The following is a 14062-nucleotide window of genomic DNA, read 5'->3' as shown; positions in this document are numbered from 1 at the left end:
TCTGTTTATTGAACACACAGTTTAGACACCTTGGCAGTTCTGATTACTTCAACAGTAACTTGTGCAAATTAGACAACAGTACAGTTCCTAGATGTGATACAGGACACTGCTGAGAGCTGGAAGTGACTCAGGAACATGGCTGGAAGCTGGAAGCGAGACTGGAACAACGCTGGAAGCTGGATGCCGGTGATGAAGTCACTGTAGATCATGGTAAGCGATGTTGGTAAGCATTGAGAGCTGGGAGTGATACTGGAACACCGCTGGAAGCGATACTGGAACAACGCTGAAAGATGAAAGCCGATGCAGATAATAGGAAGCAATGTAGGAACACTGCAGGAGTCAGGCAGCACCGCAGGATTGAAACTGGTGCGGGGTCTCTTTAAGTGGAGCAAGGTCACAGGAGCTGGACTACCTGGAAGCACAAGCTGGAACATCCACAAACAGGAAAGATATGCATCACTAGGATAGACAACCAAAGCACTCACGATTAGGCAGCCTTGGATATTTATACCAGCTGAGAAGCAGGTATTGTCTGCACAATTAGGCAGAGTCCAGAGTGCAGCAGATAGGCTGTAAGGTATCATGTGATGAATCCAAACATGGTTGCGCTCATGTTTGATTCTGGAGTGAAAGTCTGTTTGAACTTAACATGTGGGAATCTGTAGTAATGGCGGCGGAGGCCGCGGAGGCAGGAGATGCCAATCACGATGACAGGAGGAACTTGCTGTGTAGTTGCCATGACAGCGCTGCCGGGATCACTGACGGGAGACTGAGGCGATGTTGTACAACGCGCTGCATGCAGACAGCGCAGGTGGAATCCAGGCTTGGAGCACTGGGCCAGTCTCAGGAGGCACTTAGAAGGTAAGAAGTGGTGACTAATTACTCGGATTGTGACAGTACCCCTTGCAAGAAGGTCTGCACTTCTGGCAATACTGCCTATTTCTTCTGAAAGAAAATGGAAAGAGTTGAAATCTGGACCTTAATGGAACCCAGACACAAGCCCTTATCCACACCAACCTGCAGGAAACATAACAAATGTCCTAAGTGGAACTCTGCAGGCGGATACGTGCGTTCCTCGCACCAAGAAACATATCTCCTCCAGATATGATGATAGTGTTTTGACGTCACAGGTTTCCTGGCCTGAACCATGGTAGCAATAACCTTTTTGGAAAGACCCTTGTGAACTAGGATGTTCCGCTCAACCTCCATGCAGTCAAACAAAGTCGCTGTAAGTCCGGGTAGATGAACGGTCCTTGATGAAGATCTCTTCTTAGTGGTAGAGGCTAAGGGTCTTCGACGGACATGTCCAGAAGATCCGCGTACCATGCCCTCTGCGGCCAATCCGGGGCAATCAGAATTGCCTGGACTCCTTGATTCCTGATTCGCTTGAGTACCCTTGGGAGCAACGGAATTGGAGGAAACAGGTAGAACAGCCGGTAAGGCCAAGGCGACGTCAGTGCTTCCACTGCCCTCGCCTGAGGGTCCCTGGTTCGTGAGCAATACCATTGAAGCTTCTTGTTGAGTTGAGAAGCCATCATGTATATTTCTGGGCAGCCCTACCATTGTACGATCTGTTGGAACGCCTGATGGTGGAGTCCCCACTTCCCCGGGTGGAGATCGTGACGACTCAGGAAGTACACTTCCCAGTTGTCCACACCCGGAATGAAGATTGCTGACATTGCTTTTGCATGTCTTTCCGCCCAGAGGAGTATCTTTGACACCTCTCACATGCAGGCTCTGCTTTTTGTCCCTCCTTGTCGATTGATGTATGCCACTGCTGTGGCGTTGTCCGACTGTACTTGGATCGTGTGATCGCTGAGCAGTGGAGAGGCCTGAAGTAGAGCATTGTAGATCAGCCGAAGTTCCAGAATGTTGATCGGAAGGAGGCTTTCGTGGGCTGACCACCTGCCCTGGAACTGCGGGTGACAGCTCCCCATCCTCGTAGACTCGCATCCGTCATGAGGACAGTCCAATCCTGAATCCCGAAACTCCAGCCCTCCAGTAGATTAGAGGACTGCAGCCACCACAGGAGGGAAATCCTGGCCTGAGGCGACAGCTGTATCATCTGGTGCATCTGAAGATGTGATCCGAACCATTTGCTCAAGAGATCCATCTGAAAAGTTCTGGCATGGAACCTTCCATATTGGTTCGCCTCGTAGCAGGCGACCATCTTTCCCAACAATCTTATGCAAAGATGGATGGACACTCGAGCAGGTTCGAGTGCCATGCGAACCATCTCCTGAAGTGTTCTCGCACCTTCTGGGCCACAGTATCCAGCAACATCCCCAGGAACAAGAGCCGCTGAGTTGGTTCAAGGTGGGACTTTTGTAAGTTGAGGATCCACCCATGGAGTGACAGAAGTTGGATAGTGCAGTCGATATGGAGCAACAAAAGCTCCCTTGATCTTGCTTTGATCAGAAGGTCGTCCAGGTAAGGGACAATATTGACTCCCTGGACCCGGAGCTGGAACATCATCTCTGCCATTACCCTTGTGAATACCCTCAGAGCTGTGGACAGGCCGAAGGGCAGTGCCTGGAATTGGTAATGATTGTGCAGCAGGGCAAACCGCAGGTACGCCTGATGAGGCGGCCAAATCAGAATTCTGGAGGTAGGCATCCTTGATATCCAAGGTGAACATGAATTCCTGTTCTTCCGGGTCCGCAATCACTGCTTGCAATGATTCCATTTTTAACTTGAACACCTTCAACAAAGGATTCAAGAACTTTAGATTCAGAATGGGTCTTACCAAACCGTCCGGTTTCGGTACCACAAACAGACTGGAGTAAAAACCCTTGCCGCGTTGCGGTATTGGTACTGGAACAATGACGCAGGACTGGACCAATTTTAGAATGGCCTGTTGCAACGTAACCTGCATATCCTCAAAAGCTGGTAAGCTTGATATGAAAAATCATTCGGGAGGAGTACTGTCGAACTTCAGCTTGTAGCCTTGAAAAACGAGATCCCTGACCCACGTATCCTGGCAGGAAGCCTCCCAGACTCGGCTGAAGTGACGCAGTCGAGCTCTCACCTCGAGATCCCCTCGGGGTGGATGGGCTCCGCCATACTGAGGCCTTAGCGGAAGCAGAACTGGTGGCCTGTTCCTGAGAGCTGGTACTTGCAGGTTTTCTTGACTTACCTCTGGTGCCTGTAGTCGCATTGGAGGCACCTCTGGCCTTAGACTGAAATCTGTGAGACCGAAAGGACTATACAGACGGCCCCAGGTAGGAACGTCTCGCTGGCGGGGCGCCGGAGGGGAGAAACGTGGTTTTCCCAGCTGTAACTTTGGAAATCCAGATATCCAATTCAACCCCAAAGAGCCATTCCCCAGAAAAGGGGAGGTATTCCACACTACGGTTGGATTCCGCATCCGCTATCCACTGACGCAACCACAAGACCCTGCGCGCCGACACTGCCATGGCAGAAGTCCTAGCATTAATGTTCCCCATCTCCTTGAGCGAATCACAGAGGACACATGCAGTGTCCTGCATGTGTTTTAGGAGGGTCACAATAGTGGCCAGGGGCCTATCCCCGGATAGGCCCCCCTGAATTTGAGTGGCCTATGAATGAATGGCATGGGTTATCCAGCAACCCGCAATGACCGGCCTTTGCGATACGCCTGCTGCCATGTAAATAGATTTAAGTGTAGTCTCTATTTTCCTATACTCGGGATCCTTTATGGTGAAAGAGCCCGGGGCAGGCAGCACAGCCTTTTTGGACAGATGAGAGACTGATACATCAACCCCTGGGGGTTCCTCCCAAAATTTCCTACCTTCAGGAGCAAATGGTAAAGTGCGCAAAAACTTTTTGGACACTTGGAATTTTTTGTCTGGAGTTTTCCAGACCAGCTTGAATAGGTCATCTACTCTGCAGAATCAGGGAAAGTGACATTAGGCTTGTATTGTGTAAAGAAAAACGACTGCTGTGATGCAGTGTCCTCTAGAGGGAGCTTTAACACGTCCCTTATAGCCAGAATCAGGGGTTCAATACCCTGTGCAGATCGGGATCCCCACTAACTGGGTCCAAGTCATCTCCATCCTCCTGTATATCCTCATCTGTGTCTGATAGTAGAGCAGGCAAACCACCTTTTTGTGGTCCTGCATGAGAGGAGGGGGGCTGTGCAACATCTGCCCTAGCAGCTAAATCTGCAACAGACTGTTGTAGTAGCTGAATTTTCTGTACATTAGTAGTGAGCTGGGATGACATATCAGACATCATAGTTTTAAGAGACCCTAGCCAGTGGGGCTCTGGACCCTCTTCCCCAGCCCCTTCACTGATTTGTGAAGATTGGCTGCATTTTTCACATGAAACAGAATCAGATGATAATGGAGAGAGAATCTGGTGTGGCATACACTGCATAGCTTGTGTTTACCCATGTTTCACAGCACAGCCAGATTTATGGGGGGGGGGGGGGGATGCAGGGCACACTGTACCCGGCCCCCCTCTGTCAGGGGGCCCCCTGGGCAGAGCACACTGACATCACTAGCTTTCCCTCTTATGTAGCAGTAGAACCAGACAGCCAGAATGCAAGCAGGACAATATGCAGTGCAGGCAGAGACACAGGAGTATCAGATTTCATGAACTATCGACGGAGCTTCCCGACCAGAGGAGAGATAAGAGGGTGGAGAGAGCTGTAATTGACACATTGTGGGATCCCTGTGTCGCTTACAGCTCTTTCCACAACTGGGTGTCACACACACACAGTCCTCCTCAGTCCTGTCCCAGTGTGTAAGTAGTACAGAGGCTGCTGCTATTTTTGCATGTGACAAGATAAATTCTAGAGTTTATTTTTGTGTGTATTTTAAGGTTGTTTAAGATTTCTTCGTTCCACTATAAGAACATTTTATAAAATAGTTGTCTTTCAATTAGGTGTTTAGTTTAAATCTAATATACACCATTTGGCTAAATTTATTATACACAAGCCATATATCCCAACATGACCCATTCCAGGAGGGTCAAAATGCTGTCTGCCTGAACTTCCCTCTTAAGTTATGATTGCTTTCACTTGTATTGTAAAACCTTTCTTATTAAATAGTTCAATACAGGTGTCATCAATCATATATTAAGAAAAAAATCCAGGTAGAGAGCATTTTGTCCCAACTGGAATGGGTCATGTTGGGGGCAATGTACAATCTTATATACAGGCCCCCCTTCCACCGGGGCCCCCCTGTCTAAAGTGCCCCGGGCACCCCCAAGGCTTAATCTGGCCCTGTTTCACAGTAAGCACAATAACATACACATACACACAGGACACACACACCCCAGGAGGGTCCCGTACACTGCGCCTGCATTCAGCCACACCGTGAACCAGGGCCCCCAGTTTGTACTCACCACAGATGTCACCTTCATGCAGTGTTAGGGGTGTGCGGCGTGCTGCAGCTGTGACAGCCAAGGTGCAGTGCCCCACTGAACAACAACCCCTCAGGACGGTAGTCCTGCAGCGGGGAAGCGGCTCTGCACCTCATAAGGCCCCCCCCCTCGTAACTCCCACGGTGCAGGTATGCTGTTGCCCAAGCAGCATACCGAAAATAACAAACATTAAAAAGAAATTGAAGAAAAACTCTCTGGAACTCAAAGATGTGCATCCTTCCCTGAGGGCACTTTTTTCTAAACTGCCTGTGGGAGGAGGCATAGAGGGGAGGAGCCAGCACACCCAGTGAAGAAAATTTAAAGTGCACCAGCTCTTTTGGACCCCGTGAATACCCCATCATACTAGATTCCCCAATATCCCTTATGGATGCTAGAGAAATGTATCTTATTACATGTATACCCATGACATGTCTTCATAGTACAACCCTATATGTTACACATGTTTGACCAATTTGAAGTTATAAATAAATTTAAAATAATGATCATGAATTAACATGTATTTTATGTATATCTGTATTGATATACAGTTCCAATTGCTAGTCCCTCCTAATATCCAGGGATACCCGAGTCAGATATTATTTTGTGTAACTCTGTGTTTTGACTGCTGGGATCTCGACAGCCGGCATCTTGACCGCAAACCCTTCAGGGGATCAGTATGAATTAAAATGAAGGCTCATATACTGTTGATTCGATACCCAGAATGTGGAAAGCGCCACGATAAATATTGTACATCTGATCCGGATGGTATCCCACTTTATTCAAGAAAGGAAGAAAACTGATTATACTCATTCAGGACCTCTGGATCAGGACTGTTCATTAGGAATATCCATTTTGATAATTTTTTGAGGCGCCACCTTTTATTCCTAGCTGGACTTTCTCAAGTCCCTTAATTCTGAAACTCTCCAGGTTGCCATCATATATTTAAAAAAATAATAATGGCTAACACTGTTAGGTGTTGTATTTATTTAGGGAAAGATAATATGGTATGCCAATATGCGTCAGTGTTATTTGCTGTTTCATCCAAAAATTTATTATTATCTAGTTATCTCTATAAACCAAGGCTGATAATCCATCAAATATAATGATCTTCTTTACTGCAAATCATATAAACTACAAATAGTGAAGTACCTTGTATATCACCCAGTCACACTCTCCACCTAATTTTGTGATATCATAAGTCAGTGAAATTATTACCAGCTGAAGGGTGACACCATAATGCCGACTCCTGTTTAGTGACAGGAGTCAGGTGCTGTACTGTACTATTACATGCAACACTCGGCCCCTGTCATAGTGTAAGAGCCGGCACTGCAGACATACAGTCTTTGGGGGCAGCCCAGCATCTTGAAGTGACGAAAATAAGGGCAGAGCCACAAGGCCAAGCCACCTTCCTATGAAGCCACACCCCTTTTTTGTGGCGCATACCTACAGTATGTAGTCTTTCACCCGCAAGGGTGTCACCAGTGCTAGTGACACCCCTGTCACAAGTTAGAGAGAAGTTAGTCTGTTGAAAAAGTTGGCTGGTTGGATAGTCTGATGAAAAAGTTGTTTAGGTGATGGAGCACCATTGTAGTAAGACGAGTTGGTTGGCTGGATGAAAGCTGGTCTGGTGTATGGCCAGCTATTGCACAAAAGTCAGTTTACAAACAACAGAAATGTTGTGGCAGAACTTTAAGTGGACTGTTCATGCAAGACAGCCTACCAGCAACAACTCCAACAGTTGAAGGAGGAATTGGCCAAAATTCCTCCAAACCAATGTGTAGGTCTGATCACAGTTAATGTAAATGCTTGATTGAAGTGATTGCTGCTCTAAAGGTCACACAATTACTGAATTCTAGAAGATCACTTACTTTTTCCTGAAATGCTTAAACTGATCAGGAAAAGAAAGCTCCACCAAGGATTTACATGATCAAAATAATCCTCCCACACTAGTAGACTTGGCCTGTGCCTAGGACCCATTAAGTCAGAAGTTACTACAGAAGATGTGACATTTGTGTTCCCATTGAAATCTTGTTTTTACTGTGCTCCGAAAAACTAGATGCACAAGTGTTCCTATTCCATAGACAATGTAATTCTTCTGTCCATCAAATTTCATCAGCTTATGTAAAACACCATCATCTTACTCTATAAATGTATGCACCTTGCACAAACCTAGGCACACAAAAAGTGTTTTTTTTTTGCATATCATCTATGCATATTTGCACCTTGTAAATTATGCAGGGGCTGAAGCATTAGGGTTAGGCTGTGGAAGCAGATAGTAAGGGTTAAGCTACAAGAGGGGAGGTTAGTACAATATTTCTTAAAACAATTACTCTTAATATAATTAGGAAATAAGAGAAGGCAATCCTTACTTCCAACCCTCATGTTCTAAGTATTTGCCATGGAACTTACTTTTGCTACCTGTCCCGCAGGTCAGGTTTTTGCTTGTCCTTGTTTGTAAATGGATGTATGGGCATCACCATTTTGGAGCATGCCAGCTGACTACAATCCTCCAATTGGAGTGGTCCTTACCACAGCTGACACCAGCAAACAATCAGATACCTGCAACTTCTATATATGGGCTCTAATGCCAGAGCAACAAGTCTCATCCCTGAGAGCTATTATGCTTTATTATAATTTTAATGGTTGTATGGTTCACCTGCTCTCTTGTTCCTATGTTGTAGTAATAAACTCCTGCATGGTAGCACATCCCATTATAAGTAGCTAGAGTGTGCATTCCAGCCCCCCCCTCCCCCCAATGTATTCAATAGTATGTGTGTGTGTGTGTGTGTGTGTGTGTATACACGCCCGAAGGCTTGGGACTCCTTCATTCAGGATTGGCACTCCACCCACTGCCTCTGATGCTTTTAAATAGGGACCTAGCACATGCTAACTGCACAAAAGCTACAGGTAGGATCCTTATACTTATATATCAATTCAGTTAGGGGGTGAACATTTGGGGCATGGGTTTCCTTGGATTACTCCTGCTGGGCCACTTTGGGGCATCACCAGCTTATATTTAACACGTATATCACCATGTGTTTGGTTTTTATTTATGTAGCATTTTTCACACATCTTTTACACTTGTAACATTGAAAAGCTAACACTCTGACACCTTACTGCTGTCCTTTTTCTAATCAGCAGCTACTTTAATTTGCCTAATGCTGGGTATATATTGTGGGTACGTTGGCCAGTGTGTACCAGCAATATATCTGTGAACGACTTTGTTCACAGACATATATCGTGTTGGCTGTGCAGCACAGGCGATGACTACAGATATATTGGTGCATCATGCTGTGTGTACGGGCACTTGCTGCACAAGTCAGTGGTGATTGACAACGCAGCTGGTTGGGCGCATGTTGCTGCCCACCCAGTTTGTGATGTCAGTCACGATGTGCCCTTTGACTTTCAGCCATTATATCAGTGCCCAGAAGCACAGACTCCTTCTACCAGTATCCTGCAATCATTACAGTTCTTTCCAGACTCAGCTATACCCAGTCAGAGTGAAGTCTAACAAAGTTCTGACTGTGTTCTGTAATACTTGATCTCCATAGTGCTACGCTCAGTATCTAGTATAGTTCAGATCTGCATTGTCAGTTCCATTCAGATTCTGTATCTCCAGATCCAGTCCAGTTAAGCCCAAGCCCAAATCCAGTCCAGTTCAGATCAAGCCCAAATCCAGTCTGGTTCAGTCCCAGGCCAGTTCCAATCCAGTTCAGTCCAAGTTCGGATCCAGTCTGGTTTAGCTCAAGCCCAGATCCAGTTCAGCTTAGTTCAAGCACAGTTCCAGTACAATTTAGCTCAAACCTGGATCCAGTCCAGTTCAGTCCAAGCCCAGATACACTCCAGCATCCACAGCATCCACAGCATCCAGAATCACTGGTGTCAGTCCAGAGTGTAGCTTAGACAGTAGTGTAGTGTCGTATTGTAGTTCTGCTGCTCCCACAGCATTCAGCACTTACCCAAAGCCTAGTTGCTGTCCATTGATTCTACAGAATCCTGTTCCATCCTGCACTAAGCACCGTCCTGCACACAAAGCATCCTCTGTTTCACAAAGTACCCATGAATAAAGTTCTTGGATGGAACCTAGTTAAGGCCATCCAGTGTACTGTCATCAGCATTAGACTCCATTCTAGCCCAAAACTGAAACCCGTTTCCACAAACAAAATTCAAGTATAAGGGTGACATTTGACATGTTACTTTTAGATTAGCAGGACCGTTATGTTCAAATAGTCCAATTATGTTTTTTTGTTATTTATACATATATTGTGGCAAGCACAGTAATAGATGATGACATAGGTTTTGGCGAACAACATTGCTTCAGTTTATTCAGGAATATCAGTATGATACAATCAGGTATATTTCCAGCAATCACACCAACAAAATATTCATAATCTCCCATGACCTTGCTTCTGGCTAAAAACTGAAGTCACCTCGCTAGTAACCGGCCAACTAATTCAGCGTCGGTCGCCCCCACCCCAACATAAAATCCGCTATTTATGCTTCCTCCCAAGCACTAACTACCTAAAGCCAAAAATCAATAATACCCTGTGCTCCACCTGTGAACTTGTGATCAGCGTGCAGAGAAGTGTCTGCAGCATGAGTCTGCAGACTCCCAGAGAAAGTATTAGCTTCTCCCTTAACAGTCTGTGGCAAACTGCCCTTATTCCACAATAGATATATATCTATAGAAACACCCACTCCCTGGTAAAAATCTTGTGTTTGCTGCTGCAGGCCTGTCACTGTATAAGCTTTCCTGAATCCGCAATTGTCTCATACCCAGCTCTGCATCTCTCATCCTCTTCTCCAAACCTGCTCCCACTGGCCGGGCATAATGTGTACTGTGCACTATACAGAAGGCAATGAGGGACAGCAGCTGCGGTACAGAGAGGTGCCTAAACATTCTCCATATGTGCCTGTGCCCTTTTCTCCTATACACTCTGTCCCACTGTCCCCTTTATCATTTGTGCCTCAGCTCCCTCCTCATATCTCTTCCTCATCTCCATATCTGTACCTCAGCCTTATACCATCTGTATCTCTGCCCCATCCCCATACCTGTGTCTCTGCACCCTCCCCATATCTGTGCCTTTGCCCCTTCCCCATACCTGTGTCTCTGCACCCTCCCCATATCTGTGCCTCTGCCCCTTCCCCATACCTGTGTCTCTGCACCCTCCCCATATCTGTGCCTCTGCCCCCTCCCCATACCTGTGTCTCTACACCCTCCCCATATCTGTGCCTCTGCCCCTTCCCCATACCTGTGTCTCTGCATCCTCCCCATATCTGTGCCTCTGCCCCTTCCCCATACCTGTGTCTCTGCACCCTTTCCATATCTGTGCCTCTGCTCCTTCCCCATACCTGTGTCTCTGCACCCTTCCCATATCTGTGCCTCTGCCCCCTCCTCCCACCAGTGCCTCTGCCCTTTCCCCTATATAGTCTCTACCACTTCCCCTTTTATGATTTGTGCCTCATATGTTCTTCTGCCCCTAGTCCATAACTGTGCCTCTGTCTTATACCATCTATGCACCTGCCCCCACCCTACATCTGTGTCCCTACCTCACCCTATATCTATGTCTCTGCCTCCCTCATATCTGTGCCTCTGCCCCCTTCTCATTTCTGTGTCTCTACTCCCTCCTCATATTTGTGCCTCTGCCACCTCCCCATATCTGTGCCTCTCCTCATCCCATCTGTGACTGCCCCTTTACAATGTGTGTTTCTACCCTCTCCGCCATTATGAGTCTCTACACCTCTTATCATGTTTGTCTCTGCCCCTCAGCCCATAGCTGTTGGATGCAGACCAGAAGTCCGTGGATGAAAGGAGAACTAAATGTATAAACATTAATGTTGTGTAAGCTTGTCTAATTGCATGTGGGGAGGTCAGGGGGGCATGTGGGAGGTCTGATGGGATACAGGGAGATCTGGGGAACATATGGAGTCACAGCTGAAGAAGGCACTGCCAAAGGGAATAGGAAAGCCACTGCTAGACCACCAGGGATGACTTGTCAGCATTCTATCATGTCGGCAGCCTCATGTCAACTTGATGAATGTCAACCTAGCATACCACACCCTAGTAAATGGTTTTAAATGTATATTACATTAAGCTGTGATTGATTCCCCACCAACCTAACCCACAACTGATTTATTTTGCATGATATATTTGCAACAAACAATAAACAACTATCAGTCTGCTATATTTTACCAACCTGTGACATTTTATGTCAGTTCCAGCACACGGTTTGCGCTTTGGTAAGATGGTCTGTCCTGCACCATATGCAGGCCAAGTGGAAAGGTTACCAGTCACTGAATGCAGAAGATTCTATGGAAAAATATATAGCAACCATTAAATGTTTATGCACTAAATTATTGTTCACACAAGTGACAGTGACTTCCCATAAGAAGCACTTGCTGCTAATCACAGCCAGGCAGTCCCAGGGAAGGTGTTTTCTCCCCCTGGGACTGCCAGTCTGGACTGCGATAGCAGAGAGAAAGCTTCATGTGGGAAACTACTTCCCTGCTAATGCGGTAGCCCCTTGTGGCTTCTACGGGCAGCAGCTGAGGCAATCCGTAGAAGCCAGGTTGTTCTTTATCAGTAACTGATGTAAGTCCTGCCCTCTGACTTAAGTCACACCCCACTGCCGATGGACTAAAGCCCTGCCTCCCAGTGATGTCAGCTGTCAATCACCGGGAGTGCAGGGAGCCAGCCGGGAGTCCAGAGGAATTCAGTCAGCCCAGCCCCCCAGCCAGACTGGTAAAGAGCCGCCGCTGTTTAAGAAAAATTACACTTTATCTTACACCAAGGAGGTGATGTAATACCCTGCAAGAAGCAGTAAGTGCCAGACTTTCAAGAAGTTCTCCCGTTTTTTTTGTTTTTTTAAGCGGCAATCATTTACACGGCAAAACCAACCTGGTTTGGCTCTGTAAATGTTTGCCACTTTCAAAAAAACACACTGGACAATGTCTTGCACTTACTGCTTCTTGCAGGCCGTTACAACAAAAAAACCCTCACCCCCCCCCCCCCCCCAGGTCTTTGGAACACGCATGATATCAATCATATCTTAAAGTTATGTATTATCCAAAATTAGAAACACTGAACCGTGCTGAACTGTTTACATGTGTATGCCCTTGGCTTATATCTTCAACAGCACGTGGATGTAAGTATGAGCTACATTGAGCTGGAAATATGGGTGTACGTTGTGTACATGTGCAGTGCAGCAAATGTTCTGCAGGTCAGCATTTTACATGTGCAATTAAACTCACACACAACTGTAAATTAGAGAAGAGCAGGTCCAGATTTACTCAGTTCTTAGCGCAAAATTAGCGCAAGTTCGGATTTATCCAGATTTTTCTTATTGGTTATCCAAAACATATGATAGCCGAATAGCCAATAAGACGCCACTTAGAGATCCAAGTAAATCCGGGTGAATACGAGCCCGCACAACTTTACTGTAAATTAAGCAAAAGGATATGTTTGTTTTAGCACTGCGACACTATAAAAGCATTTTTCAAGTTGAAGAAAACAGAGATTACTTTAGGGCAGTGGTTCTCAAACTCGGTCCTCAGGACCCAACACGGTTCACGTTTTCAATGTCTCCCAGCAGGTGCACTGTGCATCACCAACTGTCACATTTTAAAAATCTACAGGTGACCTGCAAAACATGGACCGTGCTGGGTCCTGAGGACCGAGTTTGAGAATCTGTGCTTTAGGGGACCATCTGTGGGGGTTATATGCTTTCCTCAAAGCAAGCATTTATAAGTCCTTTTTTAAAAATTAGTCACAATAATAATGAAAAGTAAGAAATACCAATAGCAAAACTATAAATTCTTGGTTTTGAGATTTGTTGACAAAAGCCAAAGGAGGATAGTGGAAATCATAATGACATAAATCACACAACACTATAGGTATGAGTGATCAATGGAATAGTTTTATTTTATTCCAAAGAGTATATTTTGTTACCATCAGTTTTATAGCTATACTTTCATCACATTTTAGGGCCTGTTTAATACAGTTCACATTTTTTCCAAAATGAACATCTGTTAACACCATTATTCACAGAGATAACAGAGTTATTGTCATTAAAGTCAAAGCAGGACAGTGCTTACAATAAGAGGCTATCCCGGTAATAACTTTCTACCATTAAAAGCTCCTTGACTACTTATTACAGTGGTAAAGGAAGTGTTTGGAAGGGAAGCGGTTAAAATACCGCTAGTTGAGATCCCGGCGATCACAATGCCGGCGCAAGAAACCCGACTACTAGTGAAATGCCACCACCGGAATACCGATGAAACATGCTATTCTCCTTCTGTGGGTGTCAATGAAACCCACAGAGGGAGAACAGAATCCGTGGCACAACAAGCCACCGTGCCCACAAATGGCTTTCTAGCACTCGCCCCACTGCAGGTATTATGGCGGATCATGACAGCCGGGTTCGCGTCCGCCGGCAATTTGTACTGAACCATTTAGAATGGAAATGTGTGGCTCATGCACATTCCAGGCTCCCAAGGAAGGATCCAAGGATCACATCTAATTAATTTGAATTAAATGTTTTAGCTAACATTATGCTAATATAATATTTTTTTTTATTGTCTTTTTTTTCCTTAATCATTTATTAGTACTTACATATTTTTTTCTGACTTTTTCCTGACGTATAGAACATTGTTGCACAAGTGGAAACATATTTTGGTCAGTGATGTCACCGCCACTGTCACCAGCAATATCATCTCC

At 45.8% G+C, this 14062-nt stretch overlaps 1 protein-coding gene and 1 long non-coding RNA gene across 3 annotated transcripts in view; one reads left to right on the top strand and one right to left on the bottom strand.

Moving 5' to 3' along the window:
- The window catches only part of TSNAXIP1 (translin associated factor X interacting protein 1), a 485291-nt gene that overhangs the window by 388532 nt on the left and 82697 nt on the right, over positions 1–14062 (bottom strand). For both annotated transcript variants that reach the window (XM_063945278.1, XM_063945277.1), the window contains exon 3: positions 11544–11656. In XM_063945278.1, the coding sequence (XP_063801348.1) occupies positions 11544–11656 (113 nt within the window). The remainder of the gene's footprint in view (positions 1–11543; positions 11657–14062) is intronic.
- Positions 8167–14062, top strand: part of LOC134969358 (uncharacterized) — a 36015-nt gene continuing 30119 nt past the window's right edge. Inside the window, exon 1 of the long non-coding RNA XR_010189455.1 lies at positions 8167–8253. This is a non-coding gene — a long non-coding RNA (uncharacterized LOC134969358). The remainder of the gene's footprint in view (positions 8254–14062) is intronic.

This window comes from Pseudophryne corroboree, chromosome 11, assembly GCF_028390025.1.
Source record: "Pseudophryne corroboree isolate aPseCor3 chromosome 11, aPseCor3.hap2, whole genome shotgun sequence".
NCBI classification, from domain to species: Eukaryota; Metazoa; Chordata; class Amphibia; order Anura; family Myobatrachidae; genus Pseudophryne; species Pseudophryne corroboree.
This window is presented reverse-complemented; position numbering and strand designations above follow the sequence as displayed.